General features: G+C 41.4%; 2 protein-coding genes across 3 annotated transcripts in view; both read right to left on the bottom strand.

Annotated features, from left to right (window-relative positions):
• The window catches only part of pinx1 (PIN2 (TERF1) interacting telomerase inhibitor 1), a 28,423-nt gene extending 18,215 nt beyond the window's left edge, over positions 1 to 10,208 (bottom strand). The window contains exons 1-5 of the mRNA XM_079996908.1: positions 10,105 to 10,208; positions 8,983 to 9,092; positions 6,992 to 7,084; positions 4,715 to 4,796; positions 3,750 to 3,845 (exon numbers count right to left, since the gene is read on the bottom strand). Of these exons, the coding sequence (XP_079853034.1) occupies positions 3,750 to 3,845; positions 4,715 to 4,796; positions 6,992 to 7,084; positions 8,983 to 9,092; positions 10,105 to 10,123 (400 nt within the window). The 5' untranslated portion in view covers positions 10,124 to 10,208. The remainder of the gene's footprint in view (positions 1 to 3,749; positions 3,846 to 4,714; positions 4,797 to 6,991; positions 7,085 to 8,982; positions 9,093 to 10,104) is intronic.
• A 5,201-nt stretch (positions 10,209 to 15,409) lies between these two features.
• On the bottom strand, positions 15,410 to 22,690 carry tdh (L-threonine dehydrogenase). 2 transcript variants are annotated; one of them, XM_080024347.1, is made up of 9 exons: positions 22,557 to 22,690; positions 19,825 to 20,016; positions 19,451 to 19,493; positions 19,214 to 19,284; positions 18,323 to 18,472; positions 17,428 to 17,600; positions 17,252 to 17,342; positions 16,651 to 16,920; positions 15,410 to 16,566 (listed from the first exon to the last, which is right to left on the bottom strand). In XM_080024347.1, the coding sequence occupies exons 2-9, from the start codon at positions 20,009 to 20,011 to the stop codon at positions 16,427 to 16,429; spliced, it is 1,125 nt and encodes a 374-aa protein (XP_079880473.1). In that variant the 5' UTR covers positions 20,012 to 20,016; positions 22,557 to 22,690; the 3' UTR covers positions 15,410 to 16,426. The 2 variants fall into 2 exon arrangements, with proteins under 2 accessions (XP_079880473.1, XP_079880474.1); XM_080024348.1 differs by lacking the exon at positions 22,557 to 22,690 and adding an exon at positions 20,920 to 21,050.
• Positions 22,691 to 23,183: the final 493 nt, after the last annotated feature.

The following is a 23,183-nucleotide window of genomic DNA, read 5'->3' as shown; positions in this document are numbered from 1 at the left end:
TCAAAATGCTCAGGCTTCTACTTTCAGGTGAAAGTGCAGACAGCAATGTTGAGATAAAACGAAGCAAGCCTTATTTTGTTCCTGTTTAAATATGCCAAGGTGGCTGAATGCCACAGGGCAGGATAAGGGACGGGAATTGCTAACGTGCAACGGGATGTGTACTAAATACCTGCTGGTTTCCAAGGTCACAGTTGACATGGAAACTATGGCCAATGCAGACAACCAGTCAAACCTAATAAGAGGTTCCCACTGGATCGGACTGACAAATCTGCTAATCACTTAACTAGAACCAATTAGCCATTTAAAGAAATAGAAAGCCAACAAGAGAACAGCGTACAAAAAAACGAAAGCTGTCTGGACACATGAGTGTCTTGTTTTAATCTAACAGGGAACTAAAAGGAGATCGACGGTGTCAAATGGTATCGTTTAACAACTGTGATCCAGAGCACTTTGTCTATGCCGAATTGCAAGTGTAAACACCAGTTCAATATATTAAATTCAGGGGCTGAAGCAAGTTAGAAAACTGGCACAAAGACCAGCAAGAAATAGAAATGGTAAAATTCATTCTGCATAAACTGCCCTTGCTGGCCTGACAGGTGATAGATAGAGAGGCAATTAAAACTGGGTTACTGGTTTACACTGTGGGCACAGGCCTGAACAGCAGATATTTTGGTGCCTTGATCCACAGACGAAGGCCATCAATCCTCTCGGCTCCAGTCAACAAGATATTAATAAATTGCAGAGTGAGAATGTACAGACGCCTGGAGGCTTACACTCCCTGAGTATCTTTTGTGCTATTGCGCCCACACCATTTAACAGCGACGGGACTTTTGTTTTGATTGAATATCAACCGGTGTCAATTTCTTATGACATTTCCATTGATGCCATTCCCTCCAAAATGTTGGGATGCATGGAGGTAGATGATTATAATCAAAACCGATAACACTATTATCTAGAGTAAAGTACAAATTTGTAATGATACTAATGCTTCAGGGTATAAACATCAGGATTTACCATGATGAAATTTAGATTCTTTAGGCAGCAATTTAATATATGGTGATATGACATCTACAATAGGATTCAATACAATAGCCTTTGGTTGATATGGGAACTAGCTTAATTGAAGCAACGCTTCTATCATGACGTGTTGACAATTGTGTCATGCACCAATTATATTGCCAATTAGCAACATGGATCCCGGTTTGAACGTTGCCCGTTTGAGTCATATCCCTTCCCTACCAATGTGTGTGAATCATTTTGCACTTAACTTTCATGCAAACTTTACTACAGCTAGTAGAAGATGACCTTTGCCATTATAAATATCTTTGAGCACTGGACGGGTAGCACCCAACCGTCAACCTCTCATGTAAAGAGCTTAGCAACTCTAAAACCATTACAAAGCTTTAACCTGGAAAGAGTCACAGCAAGGACAGGCTGGAGGCGTGGAAAGAAGAGTCGGTTGCCCGGTAACTCTTTAGTTTAACAAGGTCAAAAAGAGTTGTATAATTAAATCTCCCGATGGTCGTTTGGCAACTGTCCCCCACCGTTGTGACATGTTTGTGTTGACTTTCACTGTTCTGGTATCCAGTTTAAAGCCCATAAATTCGCTTGTCGGTTTATGCCGACGTGGGGTTCTGAATGCTCATGTTTCAAATTGCCGTTATTCCGCCGTTTGTGTTGAAGCTTCTTTGCTGTTGCGTGACAACAGTCAAGGCTTCTGAGTAACAACAGACAGGTTAAGTGGTGCCTGCTCTTTGGATTAAGCCGTTTGTCCCAAAACACTCCTGGTGCTGTTAGAAAGGGAACTCAATGCCACAATAAGAGCGACTATGAGTCAAGTTGGCTTTTTTGACGATACAAGCTTTCGCAACAGTGTCCAGTTCATCAAACATGTACAGCGCTTGAGGACACTGAAATATGGACTGAGAAAATTGAGCATTAGTTTTACTACTTGAAGGTTTCCCTCTTAACAGGATCAATGGGTTCGTTTTTGAGCGAGGGGGGGACAGGAGTGGAGAAGGAGGGCTGATAAATGGGCTTATACTACAGCAGAAGAAAGAACTTTGCGAAGAGAACCATCGGGAATCCATCTCTGAGCACATGGTTGTCAGTGTAATCAATTCAAAGCGTATTCATGACAATAAGGTGCGGAAATTATCTGGACGAGAACGCTGAACTCTTACTCCTGACAAAGTGTAAAGTGGTACACTTTGCTCTGTCAAATACGATCTCAAAATACTTTGTTCTTTGTTTGTTTCTTGTTCTAAAAGCTTAAAAAGTTTTATTATACCGGAACCTTTCGGATTTCAGAATTGATTTCAATCCACTGGGTTTTAACCATTTTCTCTCCATCACTACTTGGCATAACGGTCTCTGGGTTCAATTAAAATCCCATAAACAGGGTGATTGAATCTTGGGGATGGAGGATTTATGTCATCTGGCAGGTTCATCTAATGAGTAACACAAGCGGGCGGGGGGTGTAAATTGACATCCCAGATGCTGCAAACAGGAAACAGGAAGTCGCTACTGAATGACGCAAGAGACATCTCTTCCAGGTGAGGTTAAAGTTGAGCTATTATTTTTTCCCCCACAAGCACATCGATCTAAATTTGAATATGAATAAGGAGACAGCTCGCCGCCGCAATATTGGAATATAACAAATTAATGATTGTACTACAAATTCACAAGATTGGCACGTCTGTGATTTAAATCTACCAAAAAGGTTTTGTAGACTATTATATGGTTTTTCCATTGGTGAGAAAAGGCTTTTGGCAGTACCTGCAAAATCTATATGCATATTGTACTCAGCAGTTTGAATGGTTAAGAGAAGCTTACACAGTATTTATTGCTGAAATTGTCTGAGGCATTATTGAAATGATCTCATTGCATAGTGTAAGGCAAACTGCTAAATTCAACATTTATTTCAATACATTTCAGGTAAATATTAAATGATTTGAGATATTTTGTGCTCCCAGCCTTGGTTTTATGGGCCGCAATTTCACTTTGTGGTCTCCAAACCTCTATCTATGAGGTGTTGATTTGCCATTCATTTTATTCTGTGAATGATGTTGAATAATCATATCCAGAAATAACTGTGATGAATCAAACTTGTTACTTACTCCCTATACAAGTGAAAAATAAAAACTGTGAAAATTTCTAGCTTTCAGAAAAAATAAAAAAATTGCATCGTAAATCAAGCCTTCTCCTGTCTATCAGCGTCCTGGCCTTGACCAGCACGTGACCAGCAGATCTTGACTTCCTGACGTGTAAAGGAGTAATGAAAGTTGAAGGGATGCGGTATTAATAACTTTCTCTCCCTCTTGCATTGACCGCGTCAACTGACCCAGGACTGGCTGATAAGAGCACGGCTGTGATCCATGTCTGTGGTCTGAGTCAGGGCACTGGACTGAAATACTGTTTGTTGGTGTGTGTGTGTGTGTGTGTGTGTGTGTGTGTGTGTGTGTGTGTGTGTGTGTGTGTGAGAGAGAGACTGTACGTGGGTAAGGAGGGGAGGACCAAAAACAAAAATAAGTTCTATGGATTGTGGCATAAATCCACAATCCACAGAAACCCTAAAACGTGTATCAGTTTCCAGCAAAGCCCTGCTGATGCAAATAATGACTTATTTAAATTTCCCAATTATTACTGTACGATAAGGTATATGATGTAATAATTGACGGTTTTTGAGATTATGAAAGGATTTTCTTAACCTCAAGCAAATGTTTCTAAGCCACTCAAACAAAACTCACCTTTAGTGAACTTCATGTAATGAACCCTCTTCTTGGAGGTCTTGGACTTTTCTTCCAGGCTGAAGCCTTGCTGCGGCTTTTCCTCTGAGGGGGATTCTACAAAAAAAAAAGGTCATATTCTGTTCATGATCACATATATAGTGAATAGCATTGTGTTCAAACTCTACATTTTCAGTAGATCTAAACATTGTCTCACACTCCTGTTCCTTTTCTGAAAATCAGTGTTGCCATTATCCATTTTTTGAGGTATTGATGTCAGTGCTCTCATACTTCAGTGTTGCAACGCAGCGCCCTCTACTGGGCAACAACTGAAGTACTGGTCCATTTATAAAGGGTTAGGACTGATTACAGAAACTTCTATTTCAATACCATGGTCTCCTTCTCATTATCAAATTTAAGTAATACTTGGAAAGCGTAATCTAGTTATAACACATTTCTAGCTGAACTTTTATTTGGCATGGAGCGATTACAATCATCAAATTTTAGATGACAATGGAATGTCAATTCATTGTAATAAACATAACTGAGTAACAATTTTTGTTAATTGTATGCAGCTATTATGGTATAAGACTACAATATTGTACGTCTTTGTATTGCAGAAGAGCCACATTTGAGTATGGTTAATTTGCTTCAATCCAAACTGATGGAAATGCACCAAATTCACATTCTATATATTGTGACATTTCCAACATTGATTACTTCCGATCTCACCATTTTCCCAAGCACATCTGATTTTTAAATTATATATGGAGATGACCATGTGAAACAAAACCAGTAGAGTGTTTTTTCTAATCAATGTAAAATGATAAATTCAATTCACTGTGTGAATGAAAACTCTGATAGAGCGTGCTCAAACTCTTGTATAAGCACAGGCTGAAAATAACAGGTCTCCCAACTTGTAGGGAAACCTTTAATAAGTATTTAGAAAAAAACAGAACTTAAACCAATCTGCAGAATTGACATACCTTTGTCATTGTTTTGACCGTGGCAATTGTTGAGTTCAGTGAGAAGCTGATTGAAATCATCTTGGTGGGCGATCCAGTTATCCTGTGAATGCAGAATATGTTAACACACACTCCCACTAAACTCAGAATCCAAATAACCATATGTAGCTAAAATAAAGAGAGAGTTTCAAACAAATCCTTCTGGGGAAATAAATCAAAAATAATAGTGACGTGAAAGTGATTTTGCTGACATGTTCTCCTGATCTGGAATCTTTCAACATAAACTGTGAACGCTTTTATTCCCCCCGTGAGTTCACGTCCTTCACTCTGGTCAGTGCTGATTTTCCACAGCAAGCCCACTCACACGACATGCAGTGGCTTCTCGCCCATCAGATAGTGGATGTGGAGAGAAAGCACCCGGACTCCCTAGTTATCATACTCGGGGACTTTAACAAAGGGAATTTAAGACAAACTCAAGAAATACAAGCAGGTTATTAACCGTTTGACCAGAGAGGAGAACATTCTGGATCACTGCTACACCACCATCCACAACGCGTATCACACCCTTCCCCGTGCAGTGCTGGGAAACTCCGATTGCATCTTGGTCCACCTGATCCCACCTCATCAGACAGCTTCGCTTGGAAAACGAGGAGGCATTTCAGAGTGGCAACAGGGATGGGTTTAAAGTGGAAAAAAACACACTGCTAACTCTTCTTTCACACCATTGAACTGACAACCAACACTTCTCCCTTGCACTTTCTCGGTCTCTCTGACCCGTCACCCACACACACACAAACAAGCGCACCAGATCGTGTACGCACACTCACGAGACTTGTGAACCGCCAGCAGTAACGGACGCACCCAGGGTCATTACAATATTATATTTTACAGGTATCCCTCACTGAACGACCGAGTTCTGTTCCTAGGACATGGTCGTTAAGTGAATTGGTCAATAAGCGAGAACCCGTGTTATTTCACAGTAAGGGGGCGTGGCCACTGTGAACGCTAGTGTAGCGAATACTGAGAGACTGCGGGAACGACACAGACTGGTGTTGAGATGAGATGTATACAGTGTATATAATATATAATATATATAATAATATATACCTTATTTGGAAGCTCTGATTCTCCTCTTTCAAATGGTGTGAGGGAGGGCCAAATTACCCTTAAGACTGCGGTGGGTCACATAAAGTATATATAGTGTATATAGTATATAAAGGGTGATCCACGACGAGATGCTTGACGCTGAGACGGCGCGCACGCAGCGTACAATACAGAGTGGTCAGAGAGCTGGTTGTAAGTCCAAACGATCATTAAACAGGTAGGTCGTTAAGTGAAGAGTACCTGTAATATATATTACTATATCAGAATCACAATATATTGGATATTATTATATCTAAATGCCATAAAGTAAGAAAAATACTTGAGATTCCCTGGTCTTGAAAAATATCTATTTGGAGGTTGGCAATGTCACTTTTAGAATCAGAATTGTTTTATTTTCAGCAGGTACATCTACATATACTAGGAATTTCTTATGGTGAGGTTTGGTGCACTTCAGTACAGACTATAAGCATTAAAAATAAAAAGTTTAACAGTCCGGAAAAAATAAAATAAAATAGGATAAAAACATAAAAATAAAATACTATTAAAACGTCAGATATACAGTATATAATCTATAATATCTATATAATATATCTAATTTGTATGTATACGAATTTCCAAAAATACAAAACAGAAATTAGATATTTAAGATAAACTTTTATTGAATTGGCTTATTTTAATTTATGATGGAAAATTAATGTCGACATTAAACAAATGTGAATAACTATTAGATTGCATCGCATCTCATCAAATCGTTCCATATTCAAATCTATCGTCCCTGATTTGTATCATAGCCCATTTATTTTGATACGTATTGCATCGTCTTATAAGGGAGAAATGCACACCCCTACCCGGAATATCGATCCTTGCTACATTTTACCCATGATGTGAATCGGTTTTGTTTTTTGCTGGCTCTCAGAGACCAGCGCTTCACTTAATGCTAATCGTCTGACATGCGGAAATAATCACCATAATAAATTCAGTACATGTAAATGCACCTGCCGAAATAGTCATTCTGATTCTAAATCGATAAATATGTAAAGTTATGTCCATGAAGAAATAAAACAAAAACAGACTTGTGTCGTCACAAGGCGACTATTTCCAGTGTTTTCAATTGAAAAACAAAAAAATATGAAATATATTGACCGAAAACACCAAACATAGAACAAACATGTGCATTATTTTCTATACACTAACCTCATAGCTGGCAGTAGTGCCGAGACCCAGGTTGTTGTTTTTCACCTTAACTTTGATGTGATCGGTGGAGCCTTGCTCACTCTTCCCCAAGCCCTGACGGGACAAAGATAGACACGTGATGTCAACAAGTGAACAATTGAAACAAGAATCCAGTGAAATCGAATGAATTCCTATGTGACATTAACGTTTTTTTCTGTGTGACATTTACATAAATAATCCAGCATTTCTCCTAGATTTTTTTTCAGGCCTGATGGTACACACGGAATAAAACCTAATCAAACGAGACGTGCGGGATGGCATATCGGCACGGTTGGCTTCGGTCGGATGGCGTAGCAGGAGGTTTGTAATTTATATTTGGTTCAAATTCTTGTTCGCTCAGTATATTCGAGACTTAAAATAAAGTCATCACAAGGAGAGGATGACTTAAGCTGCATTCATTGCATAAAAAAAAAGCTGTGTAACTAATGACCTCTGCAAAACATTAGCACATGATGAACACAGTGTGCAAGTCATTGCTGCACTTTGTTTCTTGGCTTGGAGAAAACTTCACCACGGCATCATGATATGGAAATTTGCATCAGGAGGCCCATTTATTGAAATCTTCATGCAGGCCCCCAAGTGCTTTCCTTGCAACCAGTTCCTGATGTCTGTTTTCACCTCCCAAAAGTGAAGACTTGTCTTTATTTAGTAAATGCCAAAGAGGATTGTAGTAATTTAAAGTGAGTGATAGCAGTGCAACTCGCATCACGACCAGAGTTTCCCAGGAAATGACACAGAGGTTAAGGCCTCCAGACTAACTTTTTTCGCCACCGTCCCGGAACTTCCCGAAAAACAACTTTAACTGGCCAAAAGTGAATGTAAAACCAGAACCAAAACCAGTGAATGTAAACTCAAAATTTAAAATGTAATTTACTTTATAGTTGTTAGTGGCATTATCAAAACACCATTAAAATGTTAAGGGAATAAATAAGCATTTAACTTGCTCCATTCAAAGAAAAAGAAGATTTTTATTAAAAGATAAATAGAACAAGGCTATAAACAAAGTACAACTTTTTTTTCTTGGCTAGTAGCAGAGAACAGAAAAATGACTGTTGCAAACATTAACAATAATTTAAACTTTGTTGCTTGTGTACAGCTAGCGCTGGAGCCAGAGAACAAGTTACGGAGCAGGAAAACAACTTTGCTGCGCCACAATCTCGCACTTTGTGACCAAAGCACTGCGCATAGCCCCCCTGACACGGAGAAGCAGGGACCGCATGTCCCGTTCCCCTTTAGCAGCGTTAGCCTGAGCCGCTAGCCACACCATAAACAGCCGGAGCAACTGACGAGGTGAATGCACCGTGAGTGAGTGAGAGGAGGTGGGGCTACGTGGGTGCCACAGCATGGTATGTGTGTGTGTGTGTGTGTGTGTGTGTGTGTGTGTGTGTGTGTGTGTGTGTGTGTGTGTGTGTGTGTGTGAGAGTAGAGAGAGAGCCAAACGCAGCTGGTACTGGATGATAAATGGTTATTTGGCATTATTTTTGGCGAAAAAAAAAAAAATGTTGGCCTGCCGTGGATTCATGTTGGCCTGGCGGCCCACCAGGCCTATATAATTATAAGAGAAACACTGTAATCCCCATTAACAAAATGACAGTACTGACAAAAAATAAGCAGACAGTAGTGCAATATTTTGGACCAAAAACCTTGATAATGACCTTGACCATGTGACAATAACCCGGAGGGTGTGTTCATACAATATGTAACCTAAACTCTGGGTGTGTAATATTGTCAAGAAATATTTATTCATTTAAAAATCAACATTAGCATACATGAGGGCGAAAATAGTCCAATAAATAGACAAAATATTGTCACTGTATTGCAAAGCCTTTAAGCATCTTTAGTGTAACACCGGAGCATTGTTCCTGTGGGTGTTCCATTGATTGCATGACTATGAACTTCCAGCGTATTTGTTTTTGACCAAGCTTACATAAATCAACTTTAAATACATATACCTTGCCCTTTGACCAGCCCATTCGCTCCAGCATTTTCTGTCCGAACTTGGATTCATCCTTACTCCAGCTGCTATTTCTGGGGTCTACGGACCACTTCTGTTTCCTGCGAGCTACAGATTGTACACAGAACAAGGAATTTTAGTTTGTGTCACTGTGAATGAGATCAGGCAATTTACATTTGCATGCAGTTAATTAGGCAAACATTTCAACGCTCCAACACTCTGACTTCCACCAACCGACGTTATCGCCCGCAACTGCGAGCTGTCAATGACTGATCGAATCGGGGGTTCCCATTCCCACCAAGAAACGAGACATGCATTCACATTAAAGACCCTGTTAAATCAGTGTCTTATCTTATTTGTGCTGATTACATCTCTTCTTGGGAGAAACTGTGTGCAACTCTTTTTTTTTTTTTTTCTCTCCAGGACCTTTGGGGAAATTGTGTCATATTCAATGACTTTCCCCATGAGTGGAAGAAGGTTTTCCAGGACGCGGGGCAGATAACTAAACACAACACATAGAGAGTTAGGCTGGGCTCTGGGCATTAGTAAGGCTATCAGGATCACGACATCTTACATGGCGACGAATTGTCATACAAAGAAACAGCGATACAAAATGGAATTGTTTAATATTAATTTTATGGCACGCGAATGTTGGACCGTGATATCAATTCAGCGATTTTTACAAAATGATCTGCTCCGGGTTGCTCGAATAATCGTCACCGGGTCTGGCTGTTACGTAATCATCGCGACAGCTCAACGCATCGACTCAACACTCGTCTTCCCGATCGGAAGGAGCACTATATCCACCGTTTAATCGCCGTCGGGGTTTACGGTGGAAGTTACAAATTGTTGTCTTCTTATTCAGCCGCATGCTATGCTTTAAATACAACTTTAATGACAACCCGCTGACTGAACTACGTCCAACCAGCGGCGCCCCACACGTGTTGACAGGAGATTGCAGGTCATTTTTAGCTGATTATACTCCTTCTAAAGACGATTATTTTTTACAACAAACAGAGGTGACTGTTTTAAGATATGCACAATAATCGCAATGACGATAAACGGTTCAATGAAACAGAAAAAAAAATGTTGAGGGAAAAACCACGAAGGAAAAACTCACGCTCAGCAAGCATGGACATCCTTGGGTCTTTAAAGAGAAAAAAAAAAAGATGGCGTGGAATACCGGTAGGTGTTCCTCGAAATGCCTGCGGAGAAAACAAAAAAAAACAACAAGTCGTTTGTGTTGCGTTTGTTAAAATAATACATAAATCGAAATATTTATTTAAATTCGTATTGTAGATGTTTTCAGTTCCTAGAAATATACGACAGTAGTTGAATAAGTATAATATTTTTATATTTTGCGAACGGCGGTAACCATGATTTCAAGGTGGCCCCGAGTACATTGTAGTAACTATAACTTGACGAAAGATGGCGCCCAATCCAAGTACTTAGATAGACACTAATACTAATACTTAGGAAGAAGTGTGAGCTGTTCGGTATATTCTTTCCCAGGTAGGATATAATAAGAGGGTTTTTTTAGATATATGTATATTTTGAATATAAACAATTTAACTCTTTTCCGAATAATGTGTACTAACAATTCGTTAATGGCTTTATTTTGTAACTCAACACCCTATGGCACCAATCCAAAGAAATTGCGCCGTTACGTAACAAGTGGAATATACGGGTCTCACGGTTAACAAGACTAGCTCATCTTTTTAGGAATACTTACCCACAAGAAAACCATAAAAAGTCAAAATAAAAATCCTTCACCGGAGAATGGTCTATTCCCCAACAAACACTGTGGCAGGCTCACGCTTGTTATGAAGGTTTTATTACTGCGGGAAGTCTGTACCGTCCTGTGAAGGGGGCTTCGACGATAAATGTTGTATTTCTGAGCCTGCAACAGTGTGAAACCTTGCTCCCGGATCTCTGTCCCTGACACTAATGTGCGTAATCATACATAGGCCTTAAGTCGGTGGCGCTGGAAGGGTCCCTTTTCACCTCGTTTAAAAGTTGTTCTTGCAAGAAAAGGAATTTTTCATTTTTTCTTTCATTTTTATAAAGCAAGACCAGAACTAAAGAAATGTGTGTTGGACGTCCCTACATTGAATTGAAATATATTTTCAATTCCAACTGAATATCACGCTGTCTGCCATCAATGATTGTTTTCTGTAACTCCAGTTGGCAACTGACTGTTGAAAGGACCAGGCTCAGTGTATTGGGAAAATCATGTGCACATGGTCTAGTTCATGACTACCTCTATCTTTTATAATGTTTATGCTAATGGGGAAAATCCAAAATCCACTACCCACACAGTCTCTTGGGGGTTTACAGCTGCCAGATTGTGAATAAAGACACTCCATTGATGGGATGCTCGCTGCTTCTCGCCTGTGCTGCGTGCTGAAGTGGCGCTCGCTCAATCCCTCACTGTGCTAATTTCCAATCCATGCCAAAGTTGTGGCGGGCAAAGTAAATGCTCGGATAATCAGCTCAGCCAACCTTATAAGCTCTTAAGCAGGCCAGTCGAACCCTTTACAGACATCCTCGTGAAAGATTAAAGATAAAAGACACTGAATACTATCGCGTCCTCCACGATGGTACCTTAAAGCCGGGGCCGTTTATGTGGCTTTTTTCGAGGAAATTCAAGGAAACCAAACAAGCTTAGGTTTGCCGCGCTGGAGACAGATACGAGTCGTTTGTTCTCTGGTTCGACTCACATACAGCTTGGCGTACGTCTAATCTGAACGCATGTTCTGTGGTTACATAAGAGTGTAGGAGGCCTGAGAGGACAGACTACAGTCAGGTGGTGGTCACCGTTCCCCCTACACACTGTGGTGCAACACTCATTTGCCACAAATGTAGACATACTTTTGTTTCCACTTTCTTTCGTTTTGTTTTCCATTTTTTTTAACCGCTTTACCTCCAGGGATACAAATATTAGTATTCTTTTTTGTATTTACTTAATGCTAGATAAACATTTTTGCCGGGGATCATCTCATCTTAATTGTATATTTTTAGTGAGAAGATGAGAAGTTCTTGAATGGAGGCGATAAACAGCAACACCATTGAAGCTTTTTTCAAATTTATTGTATTCGTTGTGGAATTTTGAAGTTCTATAAATTGCCTGTCCTGTCTTGAAACGATTCTTGTATCCGTTGGTTTGATAAGAAATATGAGCCTCTCATACACGACACTGTGTTCATGCTGCTTTGTGTAACGGTAAAGTCAGGTCAAAGCATTTACTGCTTACTGCAAGGGTCACCGAGCGGTAAACGTATACTCCCAGGACCCAAATTGATTTGCTGATCGTCACGATATGTATTTCATTCCAGATCCCTGGAGAAAAGGTTGTCACCCTCAGCAATAAAAAAAGACCAGCGACCAGCTGTTGGGTGCGGTTTTGCGGGAAGGTATATTGACAGCAAAAGGTTTAGTGATACAGTGGAAATGTTAGTCATCAAAGAAATATCGAAATCATCAATATTTCCAACATGATAGGTTGAAGTAGGAATTATAGTTGTCATTAGTAACCACGACAAGGAAAAAACAAAAGCAGAAACAGGGAACTTTGTTTATTAAGACCTCACAGCAAGGTGGGAAGGTAACATACAGTATAGGGCTGTTTTTATTTCTATGGGAGTGGAGTGGAACGGCTGTAAGGACAAGAGGGAAGTAGAGTAGGTTTTTTTTTGCCATTACCATAGCAATAGGTTTTTCCATGTGAATAGCAGCTGTAGCACAGAGTGTTTTGTCATTTCTCTCCATGGACCATCCCCCTACCCCTCACCGCCAGCACCATGCCACCTCGGTCCCCAGCTTTGTTTTTTTGCCCAGACCCGTCTCAGCTTCTATTCTTTCACTCGATGTATAACCCCTGTTCTAAACATCTGATGCCCGCCACAGCCCCCACGCTCCTCCTGTGGATCTTATTACATGACAAAGGACAAAACACTGCGGCCCCTGTGGCCCAGCAAGGGCTCTGATTGGCTGAGGGCAGACAGGCACACCAAAGTGTGTGCACACACAAGGAGGCCGGTTACATAACAGCTAAGGTCCCTTGAAACCATAAGGAGAAAATGGAGCAAAAGAAAATTACCCTGTCAGACTTGCTTTGCTTTGGTTCCAAGAGTGCTCCCCACCACCTCAACAAGTGTTTGTGTCCTCTCTCAGTGTTCTTGTCTGGAGGACCAGCAACCCGGCACACACAAAAAGACACACCTCCACATCAACACATGCAACCATGCCGACAAGCACGTACGCACATTTGGAGAACGTGAAAGTGGTTTGAGTTCGCAGGCATGCTGAAAAAGAGTGATGCTGCTCGCTGAATCGAGCGGGGCAGCTTAAGACGTAATCGCTGTATGTGGTGCATATGTGGGGGTTATGCATGCATGAGGCCTAAAGTTGTTGAATGATATGTGGCAATTCAGTCGTGAATAATGCACCAAGTAGTTTTATTTCAGAGTTTGGGGGTTGGGGGAGTAAACGGTGTCTGGCTTCCATGATACCATAGCCCTGCTTCAAGGGAATGTACACAGAGAGACAATCCATTCATCATAAAACAGGCAGATCCGGATTCACCAAAATGTGTTAGGTTCACTACGACTATGTCTACCATTGTCAACCACTACCCCTAAATTGAAGTCAACGAGCTTTGTTGTAGTTGAAAGTGAGGTTTGAAGCACTTTTTTTTTTTTTTTTCATCCATGCACAATTTCAGGTTTAAAAATTTTAAGTTGACATGATGGCCCATACCTATACTGAGGTGGTGTTTCAGCATCCCACAGCTTTTTGTAACCGTGCAGAAATAATACCACATTTGTTAGCTGGAAGCTGAAGGTCGTTGGCATTTATCATGTGTCCCCTCCGCACTTTGCGGAACAGAACAAGCCAAGGTCGTGCGGGGATGCAGTAATTACTGACACACAGAAATTCAAGAAAGGCTGACAAGTCTGCAGCTCCAGATATATTGTTGTCCTCAGTGTGTCATTCAGCATTGAACACATTCCCATCGACTGCACTCACTGGAGCTACACTGTAACTTTCCTTGGTTCTGGTTCTTGAAGTGGATATTTTTGTACAATAGATGTAATTCTTTTCTCTAGATCTGTTGTGTATTGTGTATGTATCAAACAGGGTCATTCTATGTGTCACCTTTGTTTATACAGTATTGTATTTTGTATAAGAATGAATGATTTTCTGCCAAATAGCTTAACAGTACTTATTGTGTTGTCCTCAATGTGAGTCACTTTGGACAAAAGCGCTAAATGACGTCATGTAATGTCATCTAACAATACAGCACACAATGATGTCAATATTGAAAATGTGCAATTATTGCCTTAAGTTTTAATGTGATAATTACAGACTACGGAATGTGTTCATATTCCTTACTTGTTATGGAGTAATATTTTGAGATATTGAGAGTAGAAATTTACATTTCAGACCCATACTTACTGCTAGTTCATGCCAGACAAGATTGATTTTCACACAGGCCTCATATACAATTCTGATAACTATTTTTTACAACTTATTTTTAGACCTATGTTCTTCATCATTTGATATTTTAAGAACTGAAAAGGTTAGTTTACCTAATGCTCAAGCTGCCACTGTTACATGCTGAACCACAGCACAGCTTTCCAGTACGTGCACTTCCTTTTGTGTGCAGCTGCAGCCATCACATTTGCACATGTACATATAGGCTTGTACGCTTGTACGTGTACGTATAGGCATGGTTGCCTTAAAATACTGCCTTGCTTTGGGCATTGATTCATGCTGATGCAGCAGGATACAACTTAAGTATTTAGACATTTAACATCCTGTCTTTTACTGAATGAAGCCCCATATTAATGGGGAGACATCCTGACTCTCCCACACACACACACACACACTTCCTTGCATGATGTGCCAGGTGACAGCCACTCCTCTTTCCTCATGTGCCCTCTAAGGTTACCGCCCAATCACCCATTGTATTGGTTTGCTGCCGATTCCACCGGTGAAGTCAGCACAGGTGTGAATTGGATTTTTATGTTTAAATCGAAAACTCACTAAGTACATGGGTTTTATTTGTCAAACTGCTAACATATGATATCAGATGGTTCTTCAGTTGTCACTACTCAGGAGAAAAGACAGTCCATTCTTTTTGTTGCATGTGCAGCAGCAAAGCTCTTATGACTGAGCCTAAACACACACTTTAAGAAAAGACATTACTCAAATCTTTATGCTAATTTAACGGTGGGACCATGTGGCTTTAAGTTTCCACATACAGTGCATTACCACAAGCCTGACAAAAAGGGTACATTGTTCTGAGTTGCGTCAGTGTTTAATATCTTACTTAAGCAAATGACAATTTACCCTGCACACCAGAGGAACTTGCTCAAGATGAGTTGGTAAATGCTGCGTGCAACACACAAGAAAAACTGAGGTAATTGGAAAAAAGGATTTTATAATTGAGAGAACAGAACTCATTATGACTTTCACATGGAAAGCAATGCATTCATTTTACTGAGTTTTGAAGGAAAGACACCTTTCCTTTTAGAAGAAACCCACAAAGGAATCATTACAGAAGACAAAACAAACAGTCTGGGCTAACTTATTTCAAACACAAGTACAGATAAACACCTTCACTTAACATTATCCCCATGCATTCACCAGCTGCAGAAAGAATAAATAGAGTATGAAAAAGTGGAATAAAAAGAACGGTGTATAAAAGTATTCAATTTTTTTTAAAAATAAGATAATCCCCTTCTCATTATTATAGATGCACCATCGGAATAATTCACCTCATGCAAATCCTGTCATTTGTTTTTGTCAACTGATTCAAATATATATATAGTGCATCAAATACCACTTAAATATTGTTTGCTGAACCTCTCATTTCAGAGTACTGACTTAATTCCAGCCTGATGTGTGCCACAAATACCTGAATACTCAGAAGGTCTGAGTAAATAAATTAAATAGAAAATAAATCCTCCCATTATATTTTTAAACAAATGGGGTTCAAGCACTTAGCAACCACATTCACTGGTTATTATTTTTTGCCTCGAAAACATTGCAATGTGTCAAGCAACTTATTTTCCTTTTATTTCATTGGTTTTCAAAGGCCCTGCGATAATCCCCCCCCGGAATACCCCTGCCAATCTTGAGCTATGAGGACTCTTTATGGACTTTTAGGACTCTACTCTTTATCCAAATCTCCATGCAGTAAGAGTAAGACCGTGGTAAAGAACAAGGGAGTGGAGCGGTAAATAGAAGGTGATTGGGTTAGTCTAACCAACTCTATGGTATAACCCTCACCTTCTGCAGACATTGTGGCCTCGTTTGAGGCAAGCAGCCCTCATCCCAGTAACACAGAATGAGGATGGAAAGGCTTCGCCTCTCCATTCTCCTCGATCAGTCACTACCGCATTTACAAACAATACGCCTGCTGATGGATTGTGAGCTCAATTAGCTCGGGCGATGCGCGTTTCTGAGCCGATGAAGTTGAGCATTGTCTGGACAAGCTCGGGAAGGTCGTAGTCGTGCTTCCACCCCCAGTCGTTCCGTGCGTTTCTGTCGTCAAAGTTCATTGGCCAGCTATCAGCTGTAATACAGAAATAAGAGTCAAAACCCACATTTGTTTTCAGGGCATGTCCTGCAATTAAGCTAAAATGTAATGTTTTTTTACCGATGGCCTGTCGCACAGGGTCGATATCATATGCGACCTCCAGATCTGGCAGCTGCTTCTGGACCTCCTGTGCCAGTTCCTCTGGTGTGAAACTCATGGCATTGATGTTGTAGGTCCTCATGGAAAGAGTGTCAGCTGGAGCCTCCATTACGTCCAAGGTGGCACGAAGGCAGTCGTCAATGTACATCATGGGGAGCCGTGTGTCTGGTCTCAGGTTGCATTCGAACTTGCCCGTCTTGACTGCATCATGGAAAATCTGAACGGCATAGTCTGGCAGGAGAAGAACAAAAATGTGATGTTAAATCCTCCAGACCTCTAAATTAGGATAGACTACAGCATAAAAAAGGGGGATAGTGCTGCGCATATAAAATGTCAGGTAAGCTGGGCTAGGTGTTGAGCAATTGGCAGAGGGGCTTTGGTATGGGGTTTGTGCTGAAACTATGTTATAAACATGTCTGAGCAGCTCTCCGTTATAAGTTGCTGGCATAACCAACTTGCGATACGACCTGAGATGTACAGGAATAGACAGGTTATTAAAAACGGTGAACTCCCACGTGGCTGCGTTCCATAGCATCATGTGGGGGGATTTTATTTCCCTCACCTGTTGTGCCCCCACCGGGCTGAGAGTCAGCAGAGATGATCCCTGGGTAGCGGAGACAGCGGAAGTCCAGGCCATAGCGATGGTGGTAGTACTGTCGCAGAGGGGAATAGATTGTGAGGTCATTACATGGTCATGTAGAGATAAGATTTTGTGCGGAGAGGGGTGCCATATCTCACCTCTCCCATCAGCTCAGCATGGACTTTTGAGACACCGTAGATGGTGCGAGGCCTCTGCACACACAGATCCGGGGTGGGGCTGCGAGGGGAGGTGGGCCCAAAGGCACCAATGGTGCTGGGGACAAAGAGACGCAGGCCGTGTTCGGCAGCAATGTCCAGGATGTTGTGAAGACCTGAAGAGACAAAAGCACAAGTCGTTGGGACATTGCACTAGACAAAGAATTTGCCGTTTCTAAAGTGAAATCATACTGAAATGATGGGGTCTAAAAACTCTGAGACAGTAAAGCCCCTTTCACACAGTTCCCCGCAGAATATTGGGATAACCGAGGCGCACCTGGCACAATAATTCTAAGCAAATATCAGTGTGATCATTTTCCACCTGTCCTACACTGGCTGCCTCCGGAGAAGGAACATTCGCCGTCCATTTTACCGCTCCCTGTCCGCTCGTACCCTCCGGTGCAGCCAGAGGCCAAGGAAAGCGCTTGTGCACGATGTACCTGTCGCACTGCACCCCTAACTCGAAAAGACATTGTCTAATGTCTGAGTGGCATTTTTAAGAAGAAAAAGAAAAAATTAAGAATATAAAAGAGCTGTCTCCGTAGAGACTGGACGTGTTTCAGTAAAACAAATATATATAATATTTGTACAAAAGAAATACCACTATGTGCTTTGCCAATACTGTACTCTGTGCCACCCCTAATTCAGCACTTGTTCTGGCAATTTTACTGCTTCCATTCACAATACAACTGTCTCTTCATTTTCCCGGAAATGTTACAAAGGTTTGAGGTGGGAAATTGCCGGAACAAACTTCCTTGCTCCTATTGAGGAACGGTTCTGGAACATTGCTGGGAAAGACTGCATGAGGTGAAAGGGGCTTTAGTTACATGTTGCTTACCGGTGATGTTGACAGCCCTTGCTAGGGACACATTGGCCTCGCCAACAGCGCTGAGCAGAGCGCTGTAGTGAACCAACCACGTGATACGGTTGTTCACCACTATTTCACGAAGGTTTTTGTAGTCCAGGATGTCCGAGTAAATGAACGGGCCTGAAGGTGAAAGAAATGAGCATCCACACCACCATTTACAAAAAAGTTATATTTACATATCTGATAGTTTTTTTTATTTCAATACATTCCATTCTTTACCCCCCCCCCACCCCCCCAGACCAACATGGTTGGATTCTCTGGGTTAAGGGCAACCACGTTGAATAGTTTCTATCCATCAATTTTCTCCTCTTCAAGGAAATTCCCCCAAATTGTGTTTTCCGACAAAAGCAAGCATCAATTCATCTTAGCCCTTCAGTTTTCATAAATATTTTCTTCAGGTTACTTGAGTATTTGTTGCCAGACACTGGGAATTTTTTTTTTTTTATTCAAAAATAATCATTAAATAAGGATCTGGAGGCGGTTAATGGCCACATTCATCAGCTCTTTTTACAGCTCATTACTGGTCTTTGACTTGGCTGACTAATCACCATACATCACCCCATTCATCATCGATTGCAGAAGGTGAACCAATTCACAAATGACCGACTGAAAGCACAGTTAAAAAAAAAAAAAATCCATGGATCCATGGTTCAGTCACCTTTTATTTCCTGCACTGCATTTGTGTTATTTGGCAGCATTGCACCAAATCACTGGGGTACATTTGTAACACATTAACAAATGATCCACCCTGCCCCATGAAATATTGCAAAATGAAATGTGGTAAGTGTAGTTATCTTGTTGACAAAACAAACAAAAAATGATTTAAAACTAAAAGATTAGCGCTCTATCAGATCTACTCACCGCTATGAAAGACATGGCTGGGAGGTTTCCTGATGTCCGACAGAATTACATTGTTGTTTCCAAACCTCTTCCTGCAAGGCGGGGACATAACGTAAAAGTTTAAAAATACTTAAGGCATATTACAGAGGAATGTTCTGCCATAATTATAAGTCATGTTTAGGCTAGTCATTTCTTCTGACAATTACAACGCATGTAAAGTCAAAGTTAGATTGCCAGTCTTTCAAGTGAGAAACTAACCTTAACAAATTGGCAAGCCCCACTCCCAGCTGACCAAGGCCCCCTGTAGCAGAGTGGAAGCATGACATTAAATATCATAGACATATAGACAGACATTCAAAATATCATCCAACATGAAATGTAATCAGCGCTGGTTTCCGTGGAAACTGAGGCAATGTAAAGTGGGCCATATGGAAGAGGTCAAGACACTCACCGCCTACCATTTTATTTTTATTTTATTTTTTTTAAACGTTCATCTTATATCATAAGCCTCATTATTAATGCAGCTCCAGTTATTCATAATGCTGTAGCCAAGACGGCATTACGGCCAAGGCACATAAATAACAACATTCCTAGATGACAAGTGTATCACATATTGGTGTCCAGGTGTCTACCTGTGATGAGAACCTTGGGGTGGTCTGTCTCCGAGAAGGACACGGAGTGGAAGCTGGCGTCGGACGTCACCTGACGCGGGGAGAAGCTGATGCTGCGTACGGCCACCGCCAGCGGCTGGCACCCGCACCCCGGCGTGGAGAGCAGGGCCTGCTTGGCCACCTTGCTGAGGGTTCTGATGACTGGCATGGTGTCTGCGAGGGGACGGGTCCAATTTAGAACATATCTAGACTTTAATGTAATGCTCAAGGGCAGTTTTTTTTTAAGGGAGGGCCACTTTGCAAGGATCGGTCATATCTGACAGAGGAATGGTTAAGAGTAACGTATGTAAGAGAAACAAAGACTATGAAAAAGTTATTACAACTCACATTTTAACATTTTGCTTGCATACCGCTTGTCCACTTGAACTTATACCGTGTATGCATACATTGTGTATTTTCTGGTCGTTATGTCTTGTTTCCATTCTTTCGTTGCGGGTCTGTGCATTGCACCACTTTCAAACGCTTCCAAATACATGGAGACAGTTCTAATTACGCCATTTAAACACTTGACATGTTTTAATACTGCAATATTTCACTGCCATCTTCCGGTGGTGTGTTCAGAGTTTCAACGCGAAACCCCCAGAGCGGGCTGCTGCAGCACCCGGGGGTCAGGGCGTCTCTCCAAAATGCCAGGAGCGACACGGAGCGAAAACAAAGAGCGACGACGGAACGCAGCTCACTCCGATACCACTGAAAATCCCGTTTACCGAAGAGAGACAATTGAACGTTAAAAAAAAAAATAATAATAATTGTCCCAGCAAGTCCCACAAGGGTAACTTAAAGATATGAAACTCGTTTTGACACTACATAATACAAGTGAACAAGACAAGAAAATGGAGCGTGTGGATTTGTTTGACCAAGAAAAATTAAAGGGGAAAAAACAAACAACAAAAAACAAACAAAAAACAGACTACGATTAAACTGCTTTCTCTGCATGGAAGACTATGAACATGGGCGCGACCCGTGCGAGCATCCTTCCGACAAGTATCGATTAGAAATAAAAAACAATCAAACATATTAAAGACTACCATCAAAACGAGCTCCCGTGATACTCACCGAGGACAGGGGAAGAAGCGCCCGATTAAAAACAAAAAGAGGAAGGAAAGAGCGTAACTTGGACTATTTATACTGCCCTGCCTTCGGCGAAAGCCAATCAGAGTAAGAGGGTGCGTGACGTCACGGCGTCTGAGACGACGGATGAACATACACACTCGTACTCGCGATGAAAGGTTCGACCCCTTTTTTTTGATTCGTTCTTGACGAGTCAACAGTACAACCCCAAAAAATAAAACGTGAAACACATTTAAAAAAAAGTAAGTTAACCGGTCACAAGAGTCGGTCGGCTGGGGAGTTGTGAGTGGAATTCTCACAATAACTATTTAATTCTGTCAACATTCAATATTTTAGGTGGAAGGATGTTGTGCGGATTCCGCCAAAAGTACATCCTTTGGTGGATTACGGAAAGTGTAAATCAGTCAAATTCGATGTGGATTACGCCAAACACCGTGGCCTTATCTTGCCTCTGACCTTTGTCATCGTTATTATTCTTTTCCGTTTGTGAGACGAGGACTCGCCATTTTACCGGAGGGACCGCCGACTCACTTAAAAAGATTGAGTACGCTACGAACGAATCGTTCGCGAGTCATGCGTCAGTAGCGGCGGGCCGCCTGGCGGAGCCTGGTCCTCGGGAGCCGCCGGGAACAGAGGCTTCCCGCGGCGGTTCTGTCTTTTGAGTGTTCTGCCACTATGAACACACACCCGCAACTCCTCGATATGCACAGTGACGGGATTTAATTTGAGCAGAAATTTGAAAAAGCTCGTTTCCCCCCCCCCCCCCCCTTTTCTATTTCACCTTCAGGTGACGGAGAGCGATTGTTTAACAGGGAATAAAAACATGAGGGTGTTCAGATGATCTTTTTTTTTTTTAATTGGTTTTGTTTTCAGCATTGTTTTAAGCTGGCTGATTTAACTGGGCGATAACAGACAGTGTCTACACTTTACAGTTAAAACGCTGCAATAATACTCCGCCCGTATTCAGTACAGTGGAGGAGGGTGTTTGCCAACCGCATTGTTCCATCTTACTTTAAATAATCGTTAACACAATGATAGAAATGTCTTTATATTGGCGCCAGTGATGCCACGTTGTCTGACAGAACCTGGACCAATGGGCCGCGAGGATGGAAGTGTTGGAAACACACCAGAAAGAATTACGCATTACGTCACGTACTCAGGGGCGACCAAAGCTTAATAGGCTTATTGAATCAGCCCGAAATTAAACGTGAATCAGGTGTAAATACAATAATAAAATTGCATCCAAAAAGAAAAGTCGGCTTTGCATTGTTGTGCACAAAATGTCCCTTCACACACACACACACACACACACACGTATGTATGTATGTATGTATGATTATTTTGTTAGTATTTCAATGTGTACTCCCACACATTGTAAATAGTGTTTATTACAGTTTCTGCCTAGTGTGTGTAAATATTTCTCTTAAATTTCGCTTCAGATTTTACTGTGTGTTCTGTGCTGACAACCACAGTCGAATTCCCTGTCTGTGTAGCCATACTTGGCCAATAACGCCTGATCCTGCCATAGAATACTCTTCAATATCTTTAATAATTCCAAATATGAATTATTGAAATGACGGTCCGTCTGAATTAATCGACAAAACGATGCACATTGAACTCACCGGTGTATAGTCACAAATAAAGTCTGACGGCGCCTGCTTCCCTGGACGTCCCAACCGCTACACGTGTGTTCTTCACTATTGCATCAGCTGCGGCCCCTAGTTATATCTGCCAGCGGCCGTCTAGGCTGACGGGGAGCCTCGGATTGGAGGACCCTCGGAGGTGTGATCCCCGCCACTGTCCACGCCCTTAACACGTCACCAGCTCCTGCGTCATCGTCTGTAGGCGATTGTGCAAAAGAAAAATCTACACGCTGTCCCCTAATAGACCGCCAGACAGTCCTGTTGTAGTTATGGATGACTTTCAAAGTGTTATGTGGGAATCAGCGTTTAAGGAGGTGGATTATTATTATTATTATTATTATTATTATTATTATTATTATTATTATTATGGTCCAGTCCGCAGGGCTGAAACCCTATTGTTACTGCTGGGATTTTAATTATTATTCTCTTTGGCATTTTTCGGGCTAAAAGTGTCTGGAACGTGACAATCGCGGAACACACGAGGTGGTTGAGGGCTCATTAGAACCGGGATGTTTCAGACATCTCGTGGTTCAAGTTTGATCCATATCGATCTACATTTGGAGCAGGAAGACGAAAGAAGACGAAAAAAGACGAAAAATGAACCGG

The sequence above is a fragment of the Zeus faber genome (genome assembly GCF_960531495.2).
Source record: "Zeus faber genome assembly, chromosome: 2".
NCBI classification, from domain to species: domain Eukaryota; kingdom Metazoa; phylum Chordata; class Actinopteri; order Zeiformes; family Zeidae; genus Zeus; species Zeus faber.
The sequence above is the reverse complement of the archived record's forward strand: the minus strand, read 5'-3'. Positions and strand labels throughout refer to the sequence as shown.

Coding starts and splice junctions, on each gene's coding strand:
- tdh (XM_080024347.1), bottom strand. CDS start 20,011: ATGCCAGTCATCAGAACCCTCAGCAAGGTGGCCAAGCAGGCCCTGCTC. Junction 19,285..19,450: donor GGGCTTGCCAATTTGTTAAG/GTTAGTTTCTCA, acceptor CCCGCCTTGCAG/GAAGAGGTTTGGAAACAACA. Junction 18,473..19,213: donor CAGCCATGTCTTTCATAGCG/GTGAGTAGATCT, acceptor TTTCACCTTCAG/GCCCGTTCATTTACTCGGAC.